At 34.3% G+C, this 25263-nt stretch overlaps 1 protein-coding gene and 1 pseudogene across 1 annotated transcript; both read right to left on the bottom strand.

Annotated features, from left to right (window-relative positions):
• Positions 1 to 6442: 6442 nt before the first annotated feature.
• Positions 6443 to 13540, bottom strand: LOC131871506 (auxin response factor 9-like). Its single transcript, XM_059215987.1, has 3 exons — positions 13066 to 13540; positions 6864 to 6954; positions 6443 to 6778 (listed from the first exon to the last, which is right to left on the bottom strand). The coding sequence occupies exons 1-3, from the start codon at positions 13076 to 13078 to the stop codon at positions 6511 to 6513; spliced, it is 372 nt and encodes a 123-aa protein (XP_059071970.1). The 5' UTR covers positions 13079 to 13540; the 3' UTR covers positions 6443 to 6510.
• Positions 13541 to 13730: 190 nt separating this feature from the next.
• Positions 13731 to 25263, bottom strand: part of LOC131036527 (auxin response factor 2-like) — a 43303-nt pseudogene continuing 31770 nt past the window's right edge.

Here is a 25263-nt window from a genome sequence, read left to right as displayed (position 1 = left end):
ATATGGTTTAGAGTCAAGGTTAAGGTTTAAGTATAATTCGGCTTACTATTTAATTTTGTTCATGGTAATATATTAATTTACTTTATTCTTAGGGTTAGGTTTCAATAAGATTATAGGTTTCAATTCCTTTACATAAAGGAATTATAGTTAGGGTTCAATAAGATTACATATAGGAATTATAGTTAGGATTATGGTTCAATTTGGGCTAGGGTTCAATAAGAATTAGGATTCATGTTATGTTAGGATTTTATAAATTTAATAGTTCAATTTGAGTAAAATTTGGCTTACTATTTAATTTGGATCAAATTAATTTACTTTAGTATTATGGTTAGGGTTCAACTTGTTAAAAGTGATTTAATATATTTCTATTTGATATTTGATGACTTGCTTGGAAAAATGAATAAAATAGAATAGAAACTTTCTTTTCAATCTAGATTTTTGTTTTATCATAATCTAAAATTAAAATTAATCATTGTTGATTTATTTTAAAATTTAATTTTGTTTAATTTAATTATATTAGATAATAAATATTTTATAAATTTTAAAATTTATGATCCATTATAATTTTAAAATTAATTGTAAACTTTAAAAAAATTGTTGTGATTTGATCAATAATTTTAAATCAAATACTACTTAATCCAATACTTATCTTTTTTATAAGTATGTATTATGAATGCCAAAATAATCATTAAGTTAATAACATAATACAAAATATAAGATCTAATTTAAATAATTTTAATGTTAATGTTGTTTGTAATTGTACACTTTTTATTAATATTTCAATTCTATTTTAATTTTTAATTAATATTCAATCCTGAAATTTATTTTTAATTATTTATCTTTTGTGATATTACAAATACTAATTAAAATTTATTATAATAATTTAATTTAAAATTATTTATCTTCTTAAAAACTTTAAATTATTGTATAACAATTATATTTTGCCTTTTTCTTTTAATTAATGTAATACATTTAATTTAACTTGGCACATCTCTATATAACTCCTGCTTTATATCCTTATCTCTCTCTTATCTCTCCCTCTCTATGTTTGTTACTTCCTCTTTCTATATCTCTTGTGTTATTGATTCTTTCGAAAAATAAAGAAATGAAATTTTTATACATGTTGATTATTTCTTGTGTCTTCTTTTCCTACCTTTACCTCAAATTGGGGATTATTAGGTGAAAGATGTGTGCAGTTGATTGCACAAGTTTCTTGACTTCATGCTCTTAATGTTAATAGTCTATTCTTCTAATTCTTCACCATTTGAATTCATCAAGAGATTTTTTTTCTAAGTTGTTTGAAAATTTAAAAAGGTTAAATTGGTTTCTTAAATTCTATAAGCTTTAAGTAGATCATTAAAAAATTATAAATATTTGTGTTTATCTTTTGACTTTTACCCAAATTCTAAGATTAGTGCAAGATGATGGAAGCATCCAGGGATGAAGAAAATCTAGAGAAACCAAACTATTTGAGTTGTGGTGCATAAATGACAATTGTAGGTGGTATGGTGGTAGTGTATAACACAAAGTTTGAGCATTGATGAAAGTCTTATACTCAATGCTTAACAACATGGATTGTCTGTTGACACACAAAATCTCTATGGTAAATGTGCATATACTTTGGAGTAAGGGGTTTAAGAATGACTTGAGTCGCACTATTTTAACATCAAGGATAGGCTATGTGATAATTGCATGCAAATGCTATGTAGTAATTAGAAAACAAGAGTGTATTATTAGGTGGCAAATGATTTTCTTGGATTGGTGGAATTTTTGATGCCTTTAATGAAAAGGAGTTGGTTAATTAAAATGTGAGAGCCGATTGCATTAATGAGAAATTATGAAATTTTGGCCAGTAAAATATTATCATAATATTCGTATAAATAGAAATATGCATACAAGGGGGGTTTATGATAATGGGGTCAATAGGGGGATCTCTAGTCACTCAAAATTGTCCACAACTACAAACAATATTTTTACTAATTATTATTTTAATTTAATTAAATAATTTTAATATTAATAACCTAACATCAATCCTCTAAATATTTCAATGGAGTGAAAGGGTGGTAGTCGGTGTCGTGCAGACGCTAGGGTTTTTGAATTTGCAAAGGACGAGGAGGATTCAGAAGCAGATGAAGATGACCCATCTCACTTGGTCATTTAGGAAGAAGGCTCTATTGATCTGTTGGTGGATGGAGGGTCCTCTATAGATGCTACCTCCCAATACGGCGGTGTGGAGTGGCTTGTTTTCTAGCTCTATAGCTTGAGATTGATGACAATGGGTCAAAAGGTATTGTGGCATTTCGATTACCTTCCTCTATCCCACATTTGTGGTGTGATTTTAATCTACTGTTTTGCCATGTTTATCTCTTGGTAACCTTGAGATTTATGGTTAGCATGTTTTCTATGTGGGCTTCAGTTGTCTTTCCCTTGGCTTTTCCCTCTGCTACTGTCTTCGCCTTGGCTTTTCCCTCTTCTACTCCTACGGAGTTGGTGTCCCTTCCTATAGATGTGGATTGGATTTTGGTGGAGAAGTCTAGGGTTTGGATGAATTTTTGACATCCATGTTCTCTGTGGTTGTCAAATTGGAAGAGTCTCCTTTTGAGGTGGAGACATCCTTTATGGGAAGAGATGGTTGCTCTTGTTCCGAGGCTTTGTTGTTGGGCAGCAGTTGCTCTAGAGTTGGGCTGCATATGGTTTGGCTTCTCCTTCAGATGGATCCTTTCTCTTCTTCCCCTAATGAGGTGGGGGTTTATTCTTTGAAGGTGAAGATGGTTGTCATGGTTATATATTGCAAAGGTAGTTTGATGACTTATGTTGCGGGATAATTCATTTTTCTATATCTTTCATCAAAAATTTATTCAATTCACTCAAAGTCACTTCTTCTTTTCAAATCTTCAATTTCTCATAGCATTTTATTATGAAATCATCTTTAAATGGATTTTTTTTAAGTATATGAGAAAATAATATGAAATTCATTTATAGGATGTGTTATATGATTTTGACATTATCCTTTTTTATCAAATCTTATTTTGTGTTTGGCAAATGATATAATATATGCAACTACTTGGAAATCATTGAGAGGAGACCTTGATCTTCAGATTACTGACAATTTTTTTCGAAGGATTATGTTACTTCAATTTCTATCTTATATAACACTTCAATTTTCTAAGGGAAAGAACCCTTTTTGTTGTATCTTGTGTTCTTGTACGCTTTCTATTTTCCCAACGGTGTTGTGTGTACATCCTCTCCCCTCATGTGCTCATGCAAATTTGGGCACAAAAGAAACATCAACATTCTTGTTCATTTTTTAGTAGAGAGGCCTGATTGGGATTTCATTACCATTTTCTTTAATCTCAAATAGATTTTCTAGCATGCTATATAAAGATGGGATAAAAAAATTTCTTGTACCTCAATCTAGTCACATTATGTTTTGTGCATCCTTGGGGCCTTTAGTTATTTTAGACACAAGGTGAGGATAAATTCACTTGAACATAGGTATCATGCTTGTAGAAGGATCTATGTTCATAGGGTATGCCTCACTATGAACCTTTATTGTAGAATCTCAAAAGCCATTAGTAATTCCTATACTGTGGTACAAGGTATAGTATTATGCCTATTGTTACCCAACATGTATCATCCTAATTAATGTCGAAATCCTTTTTCTGATTTGTTTGACTATTGTCGTTGTTGTCATTGATGTCAAACTTGGTGATCCAATTTGACTAGATGTAGCATATTGAGCAGAGTAGTGGTAATGAACATATAATGTATGCAGTAAGAAGAGCAGTGACATTGAGCAACTAAATTATGTATGATCCACTAGAGTTATTTCCTGAAGATCCTCTTCTCCAGAATCTTACGTTTTTCTTATCATGGTTTGTAACCAGTTTCAGTATTAGTTGTGTCTATTGTATTGTTATTTGTATAGTTATATTGCATTATGATTTATGGTACTATGTTACGAAATCTATAGCATCTGTATCATGAGGTTAGAATTTTGTTGTGCTTGGAATTTATGCTTATGGATGTGTATGCATGGGTCTAGTATACCCTTGTATTGTTTAGGTAATTAAGGTATATTATTCAATAAATAAAGTGTGTGAATGAAGTGTGTAGAATATCAATGAAGGCCAACTTGGTTACCCTTTTTGTTTGGTGATGTGTCGATCCAAGAAATATAGTATTGTGTAAATCATTTGTGCTTGGTGGACATATCATTCATTTTATATGATTACTAGTATGTGTGTTTGTTTGTGTGTGGATGAGTAATAGGATGAGAAACAAAGTGTGTCTCTATTATAGATAATAGAGTATGAAGTATGTGAGTAACAAAGTTATGGACTAGAGAGCAGTAGTAGTATGAGAGCAGTATATAGTGCAAATAGTGGAATATGATATATGAGTGTAGGTGTGTGTAGAAGAGTCACAATGTTGTAGTAATCCCTTACGAGATCTGTTGCAAGAAGTTGGATTATCATAGTGTAGTCACGGTGTTGCAGTAATCCCTTACGAGATTTGTTGCAAGCAGTTGGATTAGCAAAGTGTAGTCATAGTGTTGCAATAATCCCTTACTGAATTTGTTGCAAGAAGTTATGGATAGTTTGGGAAGACCCTTTACTAGGTTTGTTGTGAGTTTCTATGAGTTGATATTTGAGCTTATCTTAGAACTAACTTCATGCATTTGGAGATGCAACTTTCCTTAGTTCATTTAGTTCTATTGTAGTGAGCATTTTGGCAATGAGCAGCTTTGTAATCTCACAGTGAACTGTTCGACAGTGAGCCATCCTTTTTGTAAACACCATATAACTAGTTATATTATCTTGAGAGTTAACCCTCTCTATGGTTTTTCCTATTTGATTTTTCCACGTATAAAAATTAAGTGTTCAATTTATGGTTATTTTGTTTACTTATTATGCATTTGTTTATTCATGTTGATGAGATTGATTAATAAGATTAATTTAACAATAAAAGTTTCAAAAGTTTGGGAATACTAATTCACCCACCCTCTAAGTATTTTGGTTCATTCAACCATTCAACATCCCTTAGTTAAAAGGTTCTCAAACCATTGGGTAAGAGGAATGGTGAGAACTTGTACCTCTGGATCCTAGCCACGGCCTCTTGAGAATGGAGCATGCATGTACAATCCTACAGTATTTTATTGCTTAGGAGTACACTATGGAAATACACCCACTTCAATAATTAGGTTGTCCTTCATCACAACTATCTAAAAAAAATTATATACCAATGAATGTATTGACCCTTTTTGGTCGTTAGCCTTACTACCCTAAAGTCAAGAGTCAAATAACCATTGTTTTTTTATTTGTATTTAGATTCTTCTTGCAATATCTGCAATTTGGGCGGCTCCTAAGCAGCTTGTCTTCAAACCACCATTCCTTCAGATTCATCTGCCTCTCCAAGCTCTTCAAGATCGTATACCATTAGCTCTGATACCATGAAAAGAAACATAAACACAGAGGAGAATTAATTTATCTGCCAACACCACCTCAAGGTCTCAGAATCACCTATTTCAATGATAGTACCAGTATATTTGGCCAACAGAAACACACATATCAGGCATAACACACTGTAACAACTACATTATCTTTGAAAAGAAACAACTACATTATCTTTGAAAAGAAATTCCTGTTAGTATGCAATTGCTATCTATAGGCATCAAACAATTGCTAATTACTGATCTCCTATACAGTAGGCTGAACATCACATATCTTTTCATTCTGATCATGAATCACGGAGTGTGATTCGAAATGTCTATAGGAAAAAAATACGTACAATCCAATCCAGAAAATTTCATAAGAATATCACATATCTATTTTATAAACTTATAACGATAGGCATATTTCAAAATGCACCATATCCTAATCAAACATAAAAAGGTTATTGAATCATAATCCATCTATCCATACTTGTCTTGCTTAAACTACACCAGATTTTAAACTATAAAGTGCTCAATAGGCCCTCAAATCTCATCCCGAATTTCATGCTCACTGAGAAATTACTGTTCATTATGAATTCTGACGGGCTGGTTCTGATTAATATGTACAGATCCAAACATCCGAAAGGATGAAACAAAACTTTAGACCAAGCGAAAAATATAAGCAGATTCAAGTAACATGGCTAATAAAAATAATGCTGATTAAATGGAAATAAAAGACAAAAGTGCTGCCCATTTCTGTATTTTGTGACTGCATCGTACAACTGCTTTGGGAAGTTGGGAACCCGATGAACTGATAAAAAATTGTTTAAATAACAATGCAACTATCCCATAACCTAAAGGAAAGGCTTGCGGGCGCCTAGTAATTACTGCAGCCCTGCATATTTTATATTCTACCATTTTTTGAATATCTTGGTAAAGTACTAAAATGCACCCCATCTTCAATCATAAAATTATCAAACGTTTTGTACAATTTGATCAGTTCTAGATTAGATTAGATTGTATATTAAAATAATATACACCCAATCTAATCTAAAAGCAGTTACCACAGTCTAATTTCATGGATTGTAGAATTTTATTAACACTAAAAGATATTTAGATGTTGAATGTGAAAATAATTTGAGTGGTAAGAGACTACTAGGAAATATCATCAGTTTTTGCCTTGGCTTGTAGTAGACTCTAAACATAGCCCTCCCTGGAATGGCATGTGACGCAGCAGCAAGGACAAAAATCTCCATTCTGCGACTGGATATAACTACGGACAGGAATGTTACTTTGCTGATGCATGGCACGCCGACCCCTACATGTAGTTCGCCATTTTTATCCCTAAGGACAAAACCGTCATATATAAATGATAAAAATACACCAAATATAACATTTTGGAGTAAATAAAATGGGCAAGTTTAGAAACCTCATAAAGATGAATGCATCTCCTGCTACAAGCCTTTCGGAGTTAACAAAGACTCTCCACCCAGCTGTCAGCAAATGCCTCCTTTTCTCACCTAGTGTTTTTTTTAATCATATCAAATGAAAATGTGTTAGTAATTAAAAAAAAATTTCTTTCCAAAAAAAATCCTTAGCAACGATTAATCATTAAAGCTTATATATTCTTAATTCACTAAATTAAAACACTCAAAAGCTCAATGATATTAATGAGAAATGATTTACAGTCTAAAGTAGGACTCCAATATTTTACCATAAAAATTAGAAGCAATGTCTGAACCTACTGGTTTCAGCAGAAAAAAAAAATCATTTTTGTTTGAAGTCATTGCTAAATATCATTAAATTACAAAAATTAAAAAGAAGTAGAATGTTAACGATTATGAGAAAAAAATTTACATAAATTAGCTTAACAGTTTGCCCTAGAACAAGCACCTCAATCACAATCATCTACACAAATATGACTATAAAGTCTAAGCGACAGGTTCAGGTTTACTAATATGCTTCAAATGTAAAAAAACTGGGTTGATTATATAAAAATCATACAATATATAAGCCTAAAAATGGAAATTAGTCCACATAACATTATATATAGATAATAAAAAAATAACTATAAAAAATTAATTAATTCAATACTATTGAAATTTAAATAATGTTATGAGGATAGGAACATGCCGGACCAAGAAAAAACCACACCCAAATCCAGATCCTGGGGTTTATCTGAAAAAATCAATAACTTATCCTACATCATTTTTGCTGAAAACATATGCATCCATCTTTTCATAATAGACTGAAAAATTTAACAGTTCTTCTTAAATTTGAAATCTAGTTTAGTACAAGCTACCAGATAATATGGCAAACAACCCACCACGATAGATGAGCGGGAAACACCAATCATTTCCATGTACATCTTTGGCAACTAATTCTTGAGGTTGTTGACTCTTGTCCTATAAAAAGACAGCCGAGACAATTTTCTTCACATAAAAGAAACAGTATGCTCAATACTATTTAATATAAAAATGTATCAATGATTGAACAATTGTAAACCTGGAAAACTAACACTGCTTGAACAATTGTATACTTGGAAAACTAACAGTGCTTGAACAATTGTATACTTGGAAAACTAACCACAGGTGCAGTCATTCGTCAGCCTCTCTCTTGGGAACAGGTGCAAGGCATTCATCAGTGGAGCAGTCATCCTGCTGTGAATGGAACAATATCAGCATAGGTGTTCTATATATTATGTAGATCTAAGAATTTAGGTCTGAGATATAGGGTCATATGGGCCTATACATGCCAGAGAGGCCTTAATATAAGAAGGATTGTAGAGCATACCTATGCCTCGGGAACCAAACTAATATGAGCAAACATTTCATCGGTGTCTTGTTCAACCTGTAAGGAATGTCACAAAAAAGTGAGTGTTGCAGTGGTGAATCTTCCTTTGGCCTTTGTGTTTTTGGGAGGGTAAAGACCCATGGTGGTATATGTTGAGTGGTTGGGAGGGTAAAGACCCACATATCAACTATCTACTTTGACATCCTAGGATGGTGTCCACCTACTCTAAAACCTTGTAGGCACTCTCTGATATTAACATATACATAACGTGTGCCTCTCATATAACTCTATGTTGGCTAGGCTCCACCATAATTAGAAGATCCTAACTACTAAAAACACTAGATTCTCCCCTAAAAGGTTGTTGAATCATAGAAGGCCTAGCTTGATAGCCCTATAGTCTCTCATACCTAAAATATCCTTGTGTTGATTATGGTCACATGTGACTACCCTATGGCCCCTACTATGCTCTAGACCTTTGTCCCTAATATTGATACTATTAGGTTTTTCTAAATTATCCTTTGAAGGATGGGGAGGCCTATGGACACTTTAGTCCCTTCATCAAGGTTACAAACTTCTCTCATGCCTCTTGTGTCCTCCCATGTACCTCCTTTTCCATAAGGGACTTTTCCATAGCAACCCTAAAGTCATTTGGATTGGCCATGTGTAGGAAAACTGAAATTTTGGGCTTTCCACCCCTAATGAAAAAATTGAGAAGTAACTTGTCTTGAATGTAATCTACAAACTACAAGAACTCCGAAAACTAACTCTCATGTTGAGCCACTATGAAACCTTATTATGTAAATGGTGAAACTCATCTATGCATCTCTGTCAAAAATATTTTGAAATAGAACACAGTTTGAAGCACTCCAAAATGGTATTTGGAGAGGGTTTCCAATGTGAGTTGGTGCATTTTATCCTCCCAGTACCACAAGGTGGAATCAAGTCCTCTCAAAAATTGCATTTAAAATTACAAGTTTAGGTTGCTCACATATAGATGCAACCCAAATCATAAGTCCAAGCTAAGTAACCAGGACTTATCCTCAACCCCATTTGTGGATCTTAAAAATGTAGAGGATTGGAGATGAAGCAACTCTCGAATATGATCCTTTGGCTCATGATATGTGCTTGATATAGTCTATACCTCTTATATTTATGCATGATGAGGCTAGGTAATGTCTATTGATCAATATTCTATCTCCTCTGTGTGTATTTCCCAAATTCAAGGCGAACTCCTAATAAGCTCCCAAGATGCAAGTATATGCTCCTCTACTACAAGTGGATCCTCATGGCTTGTAAGATTTAAGGTCCATACTTGGGCTACTCATCTTGGTGAAAACTCTCAAAGTGATATGACCCTTCCTTCCATTTCCTACACCCTATTTTCTAACCCACACCTCATAACCTTTACCTCACTTCCTGTCATTATTACCTTCCATCTACCTTTCATATACCCTATCTTAACCTCCTCCACTTTCCTACATCCTATCGTAAACCTTAACCTCATACACACTTACTTTTACTTCACCTACCTAATGGCACTCCATAATTAGGATATATTTTACATAGTGGCACTCGATCACGCAGGTTTAGGTCATCCCTCTCCTTAATTAGGATATATTTTAAATATGGAAAGTAGTGTTAATATGTTTCAAGCTTACTATATTGTTCATTATTTAAAATGCATTGTTTAATTAATACATGATTGTAGGATTGTTCAATGGTTTAGGTCTTGTAAGAAATTCTTCTTTTAAATCGATCATATCATATTACAAAAACCTCTCACCATCTCTGCTATTTTCAATTAATCGGATAAATCTATAATAAAATTTGAATCTAAATATTTGAATATGTATAACAATGAATTTTCTGATTATACCCTTCCTTTTTTCTTCAACCAGATCTTGTAATGCCCAATTTAGAGTGAAACAATGATAATTGAAATGGCCACCCTGACAAACACATTCTTGCAGCGATTAAACCGACACAGGGAACCTATGTCCGCCTCCCTCCTTCGTGTTCATCAGGGGATGTCCAAAACTGAGATGTAGGCAAGGAACACAATGCATTATGACAAGAAGCTATCTCTTTCAGACATCCGAGCAGTGATTGCAATTAGGAGGTCGAGCCCTGATGTCATGTGAATTGGAATTATTCTTTCTCCCCGGTCGATCGAGCACATAAATGACCTGATCCGATCTCTTTGTACCACAGTCATCCAATGAGAGCATAAATGACCTATCCCTTTTCATACAAGAAAGAGCACCTAACCTGATCTCTTTGTTTAGTTGAGTGCATCGACATATCCATCGAATGCATCTTGATTGGGCCATACACTAGTTGTATAGCTAGGATAGCTGGTATTTTGGAATGGCAAAGGTGAGACGAAGAGGCAGGATTTTGTAATGGCAGAGGTCGACGAGATGAAGAGGCAGGATTTATGAAATGACTTGGTCTTTTTTTTTTTTTTAAATAATGCTTGACATCGTCAGAATTTTGACGAACGCGGGCACTTTTTCTAAAAAACCACAAATGTCATTGCCAATTCCTTCTCCGTCGAAACCAAATGTTGCATTATTGTCGAAATTCCGACAAAATCAAGCATTTTTTCAAAAAAAATCAAATTTGATGACAATATACCTTCTCCGTCAGAATTTTAGGCCAAATGTATTAGTGGTAGAAATGAACCCACGAGGTTTGAACCTATGTAGTAGACACTATAGGCAAGAAGCCTCACCATTTCACCAAAGGGTCATCCCTAAAAAACTTTATGGTTTGAACTAGGGATGTAGGCTCTACAAGGAAGAAGCCCCACCATTTCTCCAAGGTTATTCCCATGGTAAAGCATGCTCCATTGTTAACACGATGGAGAGTAGCCCATGGGGTTTGAACCTAGGCTGTAGGCACTACAAGTAAGAAGCCCCACCATTTCACCAAAGGGTCATCCCCAAAACTTTATGGTTTGAACCGAGGATGTAGGCTCTATAGGCAAGAAGCCCCACCATTTCTCTAAGGTTCTCCCCATGGTAAAGTATGCTTCATTGTTAACACAGTAGAGACAAACCCGTGGGGTTTGAACATAGGTTGTAGGAACTACAAGCAAGAAGCCCCACCATTTCACCAAAGGGTCATCCCCTCAATGTGTCCATACTTGTTATAATAGTAACATTGGATATTTGTTTTTATAAAATCAGCCTCCACCTCTTCCTCTTAGACCACATCCACCTTTATTTCCTATTGAATGATTCTGATTTTTACCACTACCTTGGCGTTGATTGCTTTTGGTGATACTCTTGGCATCTTCATTCTTTGTAATTTTTAATTTGGAAAAAAAATCTTTCTCGTCACTTTCTCTAAAAGAATCTCTCAAATTTTCTTTACAAGACATCAAAGATCCACTAGGTAATCAAACTAAAGGGTAGACAATTTTTTCCTTTCTTTTATGGTTAAAGCAACAAGGTTCCACCTTTGGGTAAGCGTCCTCAACACCTTTCTACTCAAAACCTCATTGTTCACAATTTCTCCAACTTTTGCCGTCTTATTGACCACATCTTTTATGCTGACACAATATTCATTCACACTTCTAACTTTTTGCATCTTCAAATTCTTGAATTCTCTCTTCAATGTCTATAGCTTGACAACTTTGATTTGAGCACTACCTAGGTAGACTTCTCTTAGAGTCTTCTAGATAGACCTTCAATTGTCTTTGCATTTGTAATTCTTTAAAATAAGCTCTTATCAATAGCTATTTGAATCTTAAACAAGGCTTGAACATTCTTCTTCATGGCTGTTTAATCATTGGTTGTGAGGGTATTCTAATCAATTGACTCTACATAACCTGATTCAACAATCTTGCACAAATCTATCTGTTTAAAAAAATATATCTTTCTTAATGCACCAATAGTCATACTCATTTCCATCAAATTCTCAGATGGTCAAGGAGTTAAGAATTCAACATAATAAATTTTTTGACAAAATTCGGACTACTAAATTTTTAACCTAAAAGAAATACGGACTTTGATACCTATTGTAAAATTTAACCAGATCCAATTCCTTCATTATCTAATCAATCAAGCATTGTAACGGCAAATAATAAACAATAAATAAAATAAGAAAACTTGGATGTACCAACCGAAACATTCGTGAAAAAGAAGCATTCAACGTAAAACTCAATGACGCAAGTCTCAATATAATTTTATTGAATCTTTAACAAAAAAACAGAGAAGTTGAACACATCCTTCCATCTCAGCAAACAATCGAAGACTAAGAGAAAACAGCAGTTTGCTATCAAAAACAAATCGTAGCTACTGGAGCATGCACATCATGCTTTATTTGCTGGAGTAGAAATTTTGCAAAATTTCTAAGAAAGTTTACTACTCTTGCAAGCTAAATATAGGCTAATCAAAACTATGCTTGCTCTTTGGATTATTCGGCCAGCATTAGTACTGGCAGTTAAACAATGCTATGAACTATTTGAAAATTACGGAACTAAGAGTAGAACTATGAACGGCTCTAAAAATAGATTCGTTTGGCTACAGCATGAAATTCACATGTGATGAGACTCGACGTGAGCATCAGTGGCTGCAAGAGTAGAGATTTCGCTTGTGATTGGTTGTTCTTCACACTCTCTCCTGAACTCCAAATTAGGGCCACCGGGAGTCATTTTCTCAACCTCGTCTCGTTTATATATATAAATCTTACGTACAATGCTGCAAAACTCCCTGATTTAAAAAAAAAAAGAGTTCATAGAAAATAATTACAACATAGACACGTTATAACAGAATCACCCATTGAGAAGCAAGCTATTTTTTTTGGGTGGAATATTGGACATTGATACTTACTGCCACGGATCATCTCCTACAAGCATCATATCTCCCTCATCATCTGTGTAGACAACTTGCCAGCCTTTGTTTGGATCCTCTAGTTGTCCTTCAAAATTGAACATCACCTCAAGGTCATGGAAGAGCTCTTTGTATCCTACAAATTTTGTAAGATCCAGAAGTCGCCCAAGATCACTACCCTGCTTATGTACCTTCATTGTGATGAAAAATATGGTTCTGAACTGTCAGAATCTTTCCAACAATATATTAAATTTACAAAATTCTAATCTCTGTCGTACAGAAATGTAAATGATTACTACATAGTACAGCTCCTTTTCTGAGCTCTGCATTGTATTTCTTGTAGTGGTCTCCAAGATGATGTTTCTTGCTCACAGCTCATAGCAGATGTATCAGACTTGATCAACCTTGTTGGCTCCAATTGTTGGTCAACCTCGGAGAATTGTGAAAGAAATTCTTTTGGGGTATGAGCAGAAACTTGTAGGTCTTTCTCGTTGATAGAAACTATATTTTTTGACGGATTTGGCTCACTGCTTGAGAAAAAGTCAATCATATGACGACCAGATAATTTGCGATTATTGTCTGCAGGGCCTGAAACGACATCAACTCTCTTATCCTTAGAAGCTTCCCGTGAAGGAAAACCAGGCTGATGCTCTATTGTTCCCTGTTTATTAGCTTGCATGTTTCTCATTAAATTTATGTCCACACCACCATGTGCCCCTGAAACTTCTGAATGGCATGGCATCATATGCATTTTCCATTTTCCCGATGCTTCCATTCTCAAGTTTGACAAATGTGGGTACCCATTGAAGCCATTCCAATTCATATGTCCACTGGTTTTGGGAGATGGCGCCACTGATGTTAGATATTGTTTCTGATTAGACTCATTCATTTCCTGGAATGGTTTTCTGGAAAGCTTCATTTGTTGTGGATCTTCCACAATACGATTAGTATATGATCCACGAAGTTCTTGCATTTCACTAAAGCCCTGAGAACTGGGAAACGAGTTTCCATATGTGGAGTCACGCCCTTGCAGTGGGATCCAATTTACAGAAACCAATCTTCCTTGAGAGAATACACCTTTTGTTTTGACATCATCTAGTTTTGGCCACCACACAACTGTCCCCGGAACACTGTCAATGTTATTTTCACCCAAAGATCCTCCCGAGCTCATGACTTGTTGACCTTGCAAGACCATTGTATTAAATCTTTGCAACTGTGTAAAATTAACTAATGCCTTATCTGAGACGAAAATCAGACAAAAGAAGAACTTTTGAGAAAAAAAAGCAACAATGTCACTTTAATAACGATTCTTTGGTTATGTGTGATTAAAAGCATACTACTTACCGAGAACTGACAAATCTTGTTCTGGAGACAGTATCTTTGGCCGGGACCTCTTGTTGTTGGCTTTCGGGGCAGAGGATTAATTTCTGACAGGGTCAAGGCAGGTTCTATTTTCCATGGTGAGACCTTCTCTGGTCGTGGAACAGCTGATGTTGCGTCCCATTGTACCTGAAGTTCACAAAATTAGAAGAGTGATTATAAGCAAGAAGATGCACAGTTCTGTATTGATTATATGATGATGATAATTAAAACTGAAGAAAGACTTTCTTCTGTTCCATAAATACCTTGAGGCATCTCCACTTTGAACCCGGCCACCTCAGGGGATCAGAATCACCTATTTCAATGATAGTACCAGTAAATCTGTCCAACGGAAACACATATCAGGCATACCACACTGTAACAAATACATCATCTTTGAAAGGAAATTCCTGTTACTATGCAATTGCATTTATCTTATGTGTATAGCCATCAAACAACTGCTAGTTACTGATCTCTAATACAGTACAATGAACATCACATATCTATTTTATAAACTTACAGCGCTGGGCATATTTCAAAATTCACTGTATCCTAATCCAACATAGAACGATTATTGAATGCTTTGCTATCTATTAAATCATAATCCATCCATTTTAAAGTTAAAAGTGATGAATATGAAGACCGTTGCTCCGGGGCTGCTTCTCCCTCAATTCTCATCCTGAATCTCATGCCAACTGAGAAATTACTGTTCATGGACTCCATGTATTGGTCATAAGGAATAATGAATTCTGACGGGTTGGTTCTGCATAATATGTACAAATCCATACATCAGAAAGGATGAAACAAAAATTTAAAACAGGCAAATGATATAAGCAGATTCAAGTAACATACTGTTCCTTTAACAATGTAATCTAGAAAATATAGGAAGCTCCTGGGAAAACGAGGAGTGCAGCTGTCCAACACTTAAGCATGTCTTATAAGAAAAATACTCATAAAATGGAAATAAGAAACAAATTGGTGCCCATTTCTCTATTTTGTGATAGTACAACATACTACTACTTTGGGAACCCCATAAACTCATAAAATTTTGTATAAACAACCATGCAACTATCTCATAACCTAAAGGACAGGCGGGTGCCTAGTACTTACTGCAACCATGTGTATTTAATATGGATATCTTTGTAAAGTACTAAAATGCATCCCATCCCAAATCATAAATCTATCAGGGCTTTGTAAGTTCGTACAATTTGACAGGTTACCTGGATGCTTCTGGATTAGATTGGTGTATATTTGAATATATATATATATATATATATATATAATCTAATCCAAAAGCATCAATTACAGTATAATTTCATGGATATTAAAAGTTACTCAGCGTCCTTTTGATTTTTTCAGAAAAAAAATCGAGTGGTAAGATCCTAGCAGGAAATATCATCAGTTTTCACCTTGGCTTGTAGTAGACACTAAAATTAGTCGTCCTTGAAATGGCATGTGACGCAGCTGCAAGGACAGCAATCTGCATTCTGCGACTGGATATAATTGAGGATGGAATGTTACTTTGCTGACAGATGGCATGCCTGACCCCTACACGTAATTCGCCATTTTCATCCCTGAAGCCAAAAACATCTTATATAAATGACAAGAATACACAAAATATAATATTTTACGAAAGCTCCATACAGATGACTATGGCCAAGCCTAGAAACCTGAGAAAGATGAACGCATCTCCTGCTACAAGCCTTTTGGAGTTAACAAAGACTCTCATCTATGTTTTGCAACCAAACAAAATTAAAATGTTTTAGTAATTAAAACAATTTTCTTTCCAAAAAAACTCCTTAGCATTGATTAATCACTAAAGCTTCTTTCACATATTCTTAATTCACTAAATTAAAACACTCAAAAACTCAATGATATTAATGAGAAATTATTTACAGTCTAAAGCAGGACTCCAATATTTCACTATATAAACTGGAAACAATGTCTGAACCAGCTGGTTTCAGTAGACAAAAAAGAATTGTTTCTGTTGAAGTTGTTGGAAGTGGAGACACTCTGAGAGGGGGGGGTGAATCAGAGTGTAAAAATTTTAACAAGAACTTCTTTTATAAACTTGACAATATTTGATTCACAATAAGCACAGATGACTGAAAGTTGAAAAGACTGAACAAATGAGACTTAACACCTTGATATAATACTTTTAATGAAGCATGAAATATACAATAGAACCAACTGAAAAACTTGATTTAAACTTTTCAGAAAATAAAATGTTATTGAATCTTTTACAAAAACATGAAACATCTAAACGAGTATTTCAAAGGTTGCATTACATAAATTCAACAAAACAGAGTATGAAATGAAAAGAGCTAAAGATATGATGTATCAGAGCATAAACCAGTAAGACAAAATGAGACAAGACAATGCACATAACACCATAGTTTTCATGAGTGGAAAACCCTCCTGGGGTAGAAAAACCACTCGGTAAGATCCCTTATATTATTTCAAAGAGCACCAACTTAGTTCACAAGATTTAGAAACCACAAGGTCTCAAGGAGCACCAACCCCTCTTTCTTATCCAATGAAACATTCCAACTCGAGCTACAGTCACTAGTAATTTTATGAATGCACTTAATTTTGCAGTCACAAAACCATCAGTGGTTGGAGCGAGTATATTTTATTAGTCTGTACAAATGATTTTCTCTAAAAGATTTTTGCAACAATATTCTTCAAGGCTTTGAATCATAGACATAAAATAATAACATTCTTTTAAAGGAATCAAACACTATCAGAGAGAAAAATTCAATCTCTGAACAAAATAACTTCAACCATTATAGTCTCATGTACTCTGCAACAAAACAGAGTAAAAACTCTCAAAACCCTCGACTATCTAAGATCTTTGATAGTCTTTTTATACACAACACTTTCTTTTTTCTTTCAACACAATCTTTGTGTTTCCCTTTATTCACACTCCTCTATCTCATTTCCGAATAAACTGTTTTGTATTTAAACTGTTTTATTCCTCAAAAACACAAAACATCTTCCTGAATAACCCTCGTATAGGGTTACCAAAATCTTACAGGAATATGTAAACTAAAACCAAATAACTGATTAACTGTGCAACGGAAAGAGAAAACTGAGAGATAATCTAAAGATGCTTGATTTCCCAATCATGAAAAATAAAAATAAAGCAAGGTCTGTTTCCTTATTTCCATTTTGCATAACTAAAAAACCTGATTCGAAAAATCTGAATCTTTTAAACATATGAACAAGAATAATACCTGTGAAACGCAACCTCATTGATAACTGAAAACAAACTAACCAGAAATCCATTAAGCTCACTGTTAAGTCCACTTTTGCATCATTCTTTTCAACCGAACAAACTAACTCGAGCTCCTTAGCTACAACGGCGGCTGCAACTCTCATGGCATTTTAGGGTTTGAGACGGACTTCAAACTTGTTCAAAAAATGAAACACAAAAACGATGCTTCCAAAGAAAACTTTTAATCTGTCAGTCACAAAGTGTATTCTGAAGAATATGCTATTAGTCCGTAGACAAATTAAACATAATATAAACCAAAGATGCTGTTCAATAAATGCCAAGTCAGTGATATTCACTGTATTCGTGTCACCAGCCTGGCTCGAGAGAAAGGCGTTTTAAACATATAACACGTCAGCTAAATCAATGTATCCGTGTCACTAGACTGGCCCGTGAGAAAGGCTTTTTAAATATATAACCACATGCTTAATATACTTGCCTCAAAGTATGAAACTTAAACAACACCAACTTCCCCTTTTTTATTTTCTTGTCATCGAGGACAAAAGTATCAAAGAGCAACAAACTCCCCCTTTGTCCTTGATGGCAAAAAAAATTAAAAAAGCAAAAAAACTCAAACCATCGTTGCCATGAAATATGTTGTCAACTGAAAGGACCAAAAAATAATGTAAGGAATTTCACTGTCAACAAATACAACATATACAATCAACACTGAATCTTGTCATATGCAAACCTATAAGAAAAACAACATCCTCTGAAACTGTAATATGCAATTCTGTAAAAAGAATGAATACTGTCAGAATAATGAACTCCCAAACTGATCTGTATCAAATACCAAAATAAAAATGCCAATGCCACTATAATGAAATACCAATGCCTGAAATGCCAATGCCACTGTAATGAAATACCAATGCCTGAAATGCCAATGCCACTGTAATGAAATACCAATGCCTGAAATGCCAATGTCACTGTAATATCACTGAAACCACTGTAATATCAACTGAAATACCAAAAATGCCAATGTCACTATAATATCACTGAAACCACTGTAATATCAACTGAAATACCAAAAATACCAATGTCACTGTAATGCCAATGCCAAGTCTGAAATGCCAAAAAGAAATACCAATGTCACTGTGAAAAGAAATACCAATGTCACTATGAAATGAAATACCAATGTCACTGTGAAATGCCAATATGAAATACCAAAGTCACTGTGAAATGCCAATATGAAATACCAATGTCACTGACTGTGAAAAAGAAATACCATTGTCACTGTGAAATGAAATACCAATGTCACTGTGAAATGCCAATATGAAATACCAAAGTCACTGTGAAATGCCAATATGAAATACCAATGTCACTGACTGTGAAATCAATTTCTCCCCCTTTTTTTTTCTTTTTTTTTAAAACACAAGGACAAAAAAGAAAGTAAATCAACAGAGCAACACTCCCCCTCAAATCCTGCTTTAGGTGGAGATAAGAGCAGATTGAGAAAGCACTCCCAATCTATCCCTTAACCGTTCAAAGACTTCTTTAGACAAAGCTTTTGTAAAAATATCCGCTACTTGTGCCTGAGAAGGTACATATATAACTTGAAATTCATTAGACAACACTTGTTCTTGTAGAAATAGCAATTTAATAGCAACATGTTTAGGGCGAGAGTGCATCACAGGATTCTTTGAAAGACTGATGGCACTAGTGTTATCACAGAAGATGGAGATGGGTTTGTCAACTATAATACCCATATTAGCAAGTTGATGAGACATCCAGATTAATTGCGTACAACAAGTTGTTGCTGCAATATATTCAGATTCTGCAGTTGATAAAGTGACACATTCTTGCTTTTTGCTGTGCCAGGCAACAAGGCGATCTCCTAAGAAGAAAGCTGCACCACTGGTGCTTTTTCTATCATCTATACAGCTAGCCTAGTCAGCATCCATAAAACCAACAAGAGTAAAATCATTATTTCGTGAATACCACAAGCCAAAGTCTAAAGTACCTTGAATATACTTGAATATCCTTTTTATAGCAATCAAATGAGATTGTTTGGGAGCAGACTGAAAACGTGAAACCAAACAAACTGCATGCATCAAATCAGGCCTAGATGCAGTTAAATACAGTAGGCTGCCAACCATTGATCTATACTCAGATTGATTTACCTCAGGTGAGTCATCTGACTTGGTCAATTTACAACCAGTCTCCATTGGAGTACTAACAGTTTTGCAATCTGTCATATTGAACTTTTTAAGCATCTCTTTAGCATATTTGGTTTGTGAGAGAAAAATGCCTTGTTCAAGCTGCATTACTTGAAGCCCAAGAAAGAAGGTTAATTCACCTAACATGGACATTTCAAATTCAGATTCCATGAGTTTTGAAAACTTTTTGGATACGGCATCATTATGACAGCCAAATATAATGTCATCCACATAGACTTCAACAACCAAAGTATCATTACCTTCAATTTTAACATATAGGTTACTATCAACACCACCTCTAGTATATCCATTTGTTGTAAGATGGGCATCTAACCTGGAGTACCAAGCTCTTGGAGCTTGTTTAAGGCCATAAAGAGCCTTTTTCAACTTGTATACATAATCAGGTTTATCTGCAGAGATAAACCCTTCTGGTTGTTCCATATATACCTCTTCATCAAGATAACCATTAAGGAATGTTGTTTTAACATCCATTTGATACACTTTAAATTTTTTATAACATGAATATGCCAGAAATATTTGTATTGACTCCAGCCTAGCAACAGGTGCAAATGTTTCACCAAAATCTACACCTTCTTGCTGTGCATAGCCTTTACACACAAAGCGTGCTTTATTCCTAACAACTTTACCAGATTCATCAAGTTTATTTCTAAAAATCCATTTACCCCCTATAACATTTTTATCATCTGGTCTAGGCACAGGTTCCCAGGTTTTATTCTTTTCTATTTGACTGATTTCATCTTGCATAGCATGCAGCCAACAATCATCAACAAGAGCTTCAGAAACAGACTTAGGTTCAGAATCAGTTACCAGACAGTAATGCTCAGCCATTTGAGCTTGTTCACCAGTTTGTGCTCTTCTCCTAGTCAAGATTCCATCATCCATTTCACCAATAATCTGACTTTGAGGATGTCTTTTAGTAATGATTCTAGAAGGTGTATGTAAAGGAATTTCAGTTTTAGGACTTGGTGGAGGACTCTTTTCATTTGAAATTTCTGCTTCAGCGGATTTAGGAACTTGTTCCAGTCTTATTGAAATATCCTCTTCAACATCCTACATACCATCACTTAGAAGAAATTGCTCATCGAATCTTACATTAATAGTTTCAACAATCTTGTTCAATCTATTATTGAAACATCTATAAGCTTTGCTATGAGTAGAGTATCCAAGAAAGATACCCTCATCAGTCTTAGCATCAAAACTACCTAGATTTTCTTCATCTCTTTTTATATAACATTTGCAACCAAAAATTTTGAAGTATTTAATTGATGCAGCTTTACCATACCAAAGTTCATAAGGAGTAAAAGTGGATTTTACCCTGATTTGCACACGATTCAAAATGTAAACTGTTGTGTGAACAGCTTCTTTCCAATATTTGTCAGGTAGATTTGCTTCATTCAACATTGTGCGAGCCATCTCTTTAACTATTCTATTTTTTTTTTCAACCACCCCGTTTTGTTGAGGTGTTCGGGTAGCAGCATATTGTCTTTTAATGCCATGTTTCTCACAATAATCTATAAACTCTTGTGATGTAAACTCACCACCTTTGTCTAATCTTAAACATTTGAGCTTTAAATTAGTTTCAAGTTCAACCATTTTCCTGAAAATTTTAAATCTGACAAATGCTTCAGATTTATGTTTGAGAAAAGTAACCCATATCATTCTTGTATAATCATCCACAAAAAGCATGAAGTATTTTTCACCGTTGATGGATTGTGTCCTGGTTGGACCACATAAATCTGTGTGAACAAGTTGTAATGGTCTAGTAGAAGAGTGTTCTTTAGACTTAAAAGTTGTTTTTGTTTGTTTACCTTTAAGACACTCTTTGCACACAGAGTTTTCAGGTTTACTCAAGATAGGTAAGCCTCTAACATTCTGATTCTTGTTGATTCGAACCAGATTATCAAAGTTCACATGTCCCAAACGTTTGTGCCACAACCAATTTTCCTCAACTTGACCCATAAGACACATGCCTTCATTGATTTCATAGTTTGTGGAGTCAAGCAGGTTGTAAACATTGCCAATTGTTCTCAACCCAGCAGCTACAATTTTACCAGACTTAGTTTTTATAGTACAACCATGAGAAGTGAAGGACACATTATAACCACTATCACAAATCTGACTAACACTAAGAAGGTTGTGTTTCAATCCTTCAACAAAATACACATCATGTATTGGAGTATCATCATTCAGTAATAATGTACCCTTACCTCTGACGAAAGCTCTTGAATTATCACCAAATCTTACAAAACCTCCATCAAAGTCTTCAAAATGAATAAATTTATTTTTGTCTCCTGTCATATGATGTGAACAACCACTGTCCAACACCCACAGTGACTTCTTACTTGAAAAGAGTGCAGATTGCACTATCATAGACTGTTCAACACTAGGGACAAACTTTGGTTTCCATAACTTATGAATATTTGCCTTTGATTTGCATTGAGAAGAAGTATGTCCAAAGGTGTTACACTTAATGCACTTCACGGTGTTTGGAAAGCCATAGGTTTGATTGTATCCAATCATAGAAGTTCTATGTTGTAAAAATCTGCAAGTGTTAACCTTATGGCCAAACTTGTTGCAGTAAAAACAGTAACCATGAAAGAATCCAAACCTAAAAGATGTCATTCTGTTATAAGCCTGAAATTGGTTTCTATTTGTAGGTTTAGTAATCTGATTTGCTGATTTAGCACTCTCAAAGCCTACACCTGTCATATTCTTGCATAGTTTTTGTTTGTTTAAAATTCCATTTAAATGCAAGGTACTTTCATACTGCTCAATCTGCTTATGCAAAGAATTAGTTTGCTGTTCCAAAGTATTAACTTTCAATTCACTATCAGCAAGTAAAACTTTTAAATCTTCAACTGTTTGCTTTGAATCTTTCAATTCAATTTGCAAAATTTGAATTTCACTTTCATGAGAAACTACAAGCTTCTTTAGTCTTTTGATTTCCTTAAGAGCACAAAGCAATTCTCCTTCAAGATCAATTTCACCTTGATCTAAGTCATCAGATTTATCTTCTGATATGTTCATTATATCTTTCTTTGAAGAAGTTTCTATTTCAGCCATAAACAAAGTTTCATCACCTTCACAAGGTGAGTCATCTGAATCATTTTCAGAATCTTCTTTTATAAAAAGACTCTTCTTTTTCTGAAATGGATTGAATTTCTTTTTAGGGTTCCATTTTTTCTTTCTAAAACTTTTTCTGATTTTTCTTCTTCACTGTTTTGATCACTCAAGGGACATTTAGTAGCAAAGTGTCCGGCTTTACCGCAATTAAAGCATTTGAAGGGTAGTTTTCCCTTATATTTCTTTTTTAACTTTCTTACTAGCAGGGCTTCTATAGCATCTGAAAGTTCAGACTCATTATCTGGTTCCTCTTTCTTTTCTACCTTAAAAGAAGTTTCTTTAGAATTAGATGAATTACTACCAATTCTCATTTCATAAGCTGTAAGAATGCTTTGAAGGCTGTCAAGAGACATAGTAGAAAAACTTTTCTTTTCTTCTAAAGTGGACACCTTAGTTTCATATTTAGGAAGTAATGTTCTAATAACTTTTCTGACAACATCTTTTTCATCAACATTTTCACCAAGACCCCTTCTAGAATTCACAACTTCATCAATTCTAAGAAAATAGTTTGCAATAGTCTCATCTTCTTTCATTCTCAATGACTCAAACTGATTCTTGAGTGTGAGAATTTTAGATTCCTTGACCTTTGCATCACCTTGATAAATGGTTTCTAGCTTACTCCATATTTCATTAGCAGATGCACAATGCATAACTTTAACAAACACATCCTTGGTGAGACCACATAACAGAGCATGCTTAGCTCTAGCATTTAATTCATATTGAGTTTTAGCATCAGAATCTGAAGGAATAGATGTAGGAACAACATATTTTGTAGTAACAATGTTCCACGCATTTACATCAACTGAAATCAAGTATGTTTCCATTCTGATCTTCCAGAACACATAATCTGTGCCATCAAAAAGAGGAGCTCTTGATAAAGGTGCACCTTCTTGAGAATGAGCCATAAAAAAACTTCCAAATGACCAGGAACAATCCCTAGGACAGACCTATATGAGGGACCCTATGCTCTGATACCACTTGTTGGAAGTGGAGACACTCTGAGAGGCGGGGGGGGTGAATCAGAGTGTAAAATTTTTAACAAGAACTTCTTTTATAAACTTGACAATTTTTGATTCACAATAAGCACAGGTGACTGAAAGTTGAAAAGACTGAACAAGTGAGACTTAACACCTTGATATAATACTTTTAATGTAGCATGAAATATACAATAGAACCAACTGAAAAACTTGATTCAAACTTTTCAGAAAATAAAATGTTATTGAATCTTTTACAAAAACATGAAACATCTAAACGAGTATTTCAAAGGTTGCATCACATAAATTCAACAAAACAGAGTAAGAAATGAAAAGAGCTAAAGATATGATGTATCAAAGCATAAACCAGTAAGACAAAATGAGACAAGACAATGCACATAACACCATAGTTTTCATGAGTGGAAAACCCTCCTGGGGTAGAAAAACCACTCGGTAAGATCCCTTATATTATTTCAAAGAGCACCAACTCAGTTCACAAGATTTAGAAACCACAAGGTCTCAAGGAGCACCAACCCCTCTTTCTTATCCAATGAAACATTCCAACTCGAGCTACAGTCACTGGTAATTATATGAATGCACTTAATTCTGTAGTCACAAAACCATCGGTGGTTGGAGCAAGTATATTTTATCAGTCTGTACAAATGATTTTCTCTAAAAGATTTTGGCAACAATATTCTTCAAGGCTTTGAATCATAGACATAAAATAATAACATTCTTTTAAAGGAATCAAACACTATCAAAGAGAAAAACTCAATCTCTGAACAAAATAACTTCAACCATTATAGTCTCATGTACTCTGCAACAAAACAGAGTAAAAACTCTCAAAACCCTCGACTATCTAAGATCTCTGATAGTCTTTTTATACATAGCACTTTCTTTTTTCTTTCAACACAATCTTTGTGTTTCCCTTTATTCACACTCCTCTATCTCATTTCCGAATAAACTGTTCTATATTTAAACTGTTTTATTCCTCAAAAACACAAAACGTCTTCCCGAATAACCCTCGTATAGGGTTACCAAAATCTTACAGGAATATGCAAACTGAAACCAAATAACTGATTAACTGTGCAACGGAAAGAGAAAACTGAGAGATAATCTAAAGATGCTTGATTTCCCAATCATGAAAAATAAAAATAAAGCAAGGTCTGTTTCCTTATTTGCATTTTGCATAACTAAAAAACCTGATTCGAAAAATCTGAATCTTTTAAACATATGAACAAGAATAATACCTGTGAAACGCAACCTCATTGATAACTGAAAAAACAAACTA

Source organism: Cryptomeria japonica, unplaced genomic scaffold (assembly GCF_030272615.1).
Source record: "Cryptomeria japonica unplaced genomic scaffold, Sugi_1.0 HiC_scaffold_417, whole genome shotgun sequence".
NCBI lineage: Eukaryota > Viridiplantae > Streptophyta > Pinopsida > Cupressales > Cupressaceae > Cryptomeria > Cryptomeria japonica.
This window is presented reverse-complemented; position numbering and strand designations above follow the sequence as displayed.

What these genes read in the sequence shown, in the direction of transcription:
- LOC131871506 (XM_059215987.1), bottom strand. An exon ending in GATGCATTCATCTTTATGAG is followed by an intron (nt 6,779 to 6,863) that starts GTTTCTAAACTT and finishes TTTTGTCCTTAG; the next exon opens with GGATAAAAATGGCGAACTAC.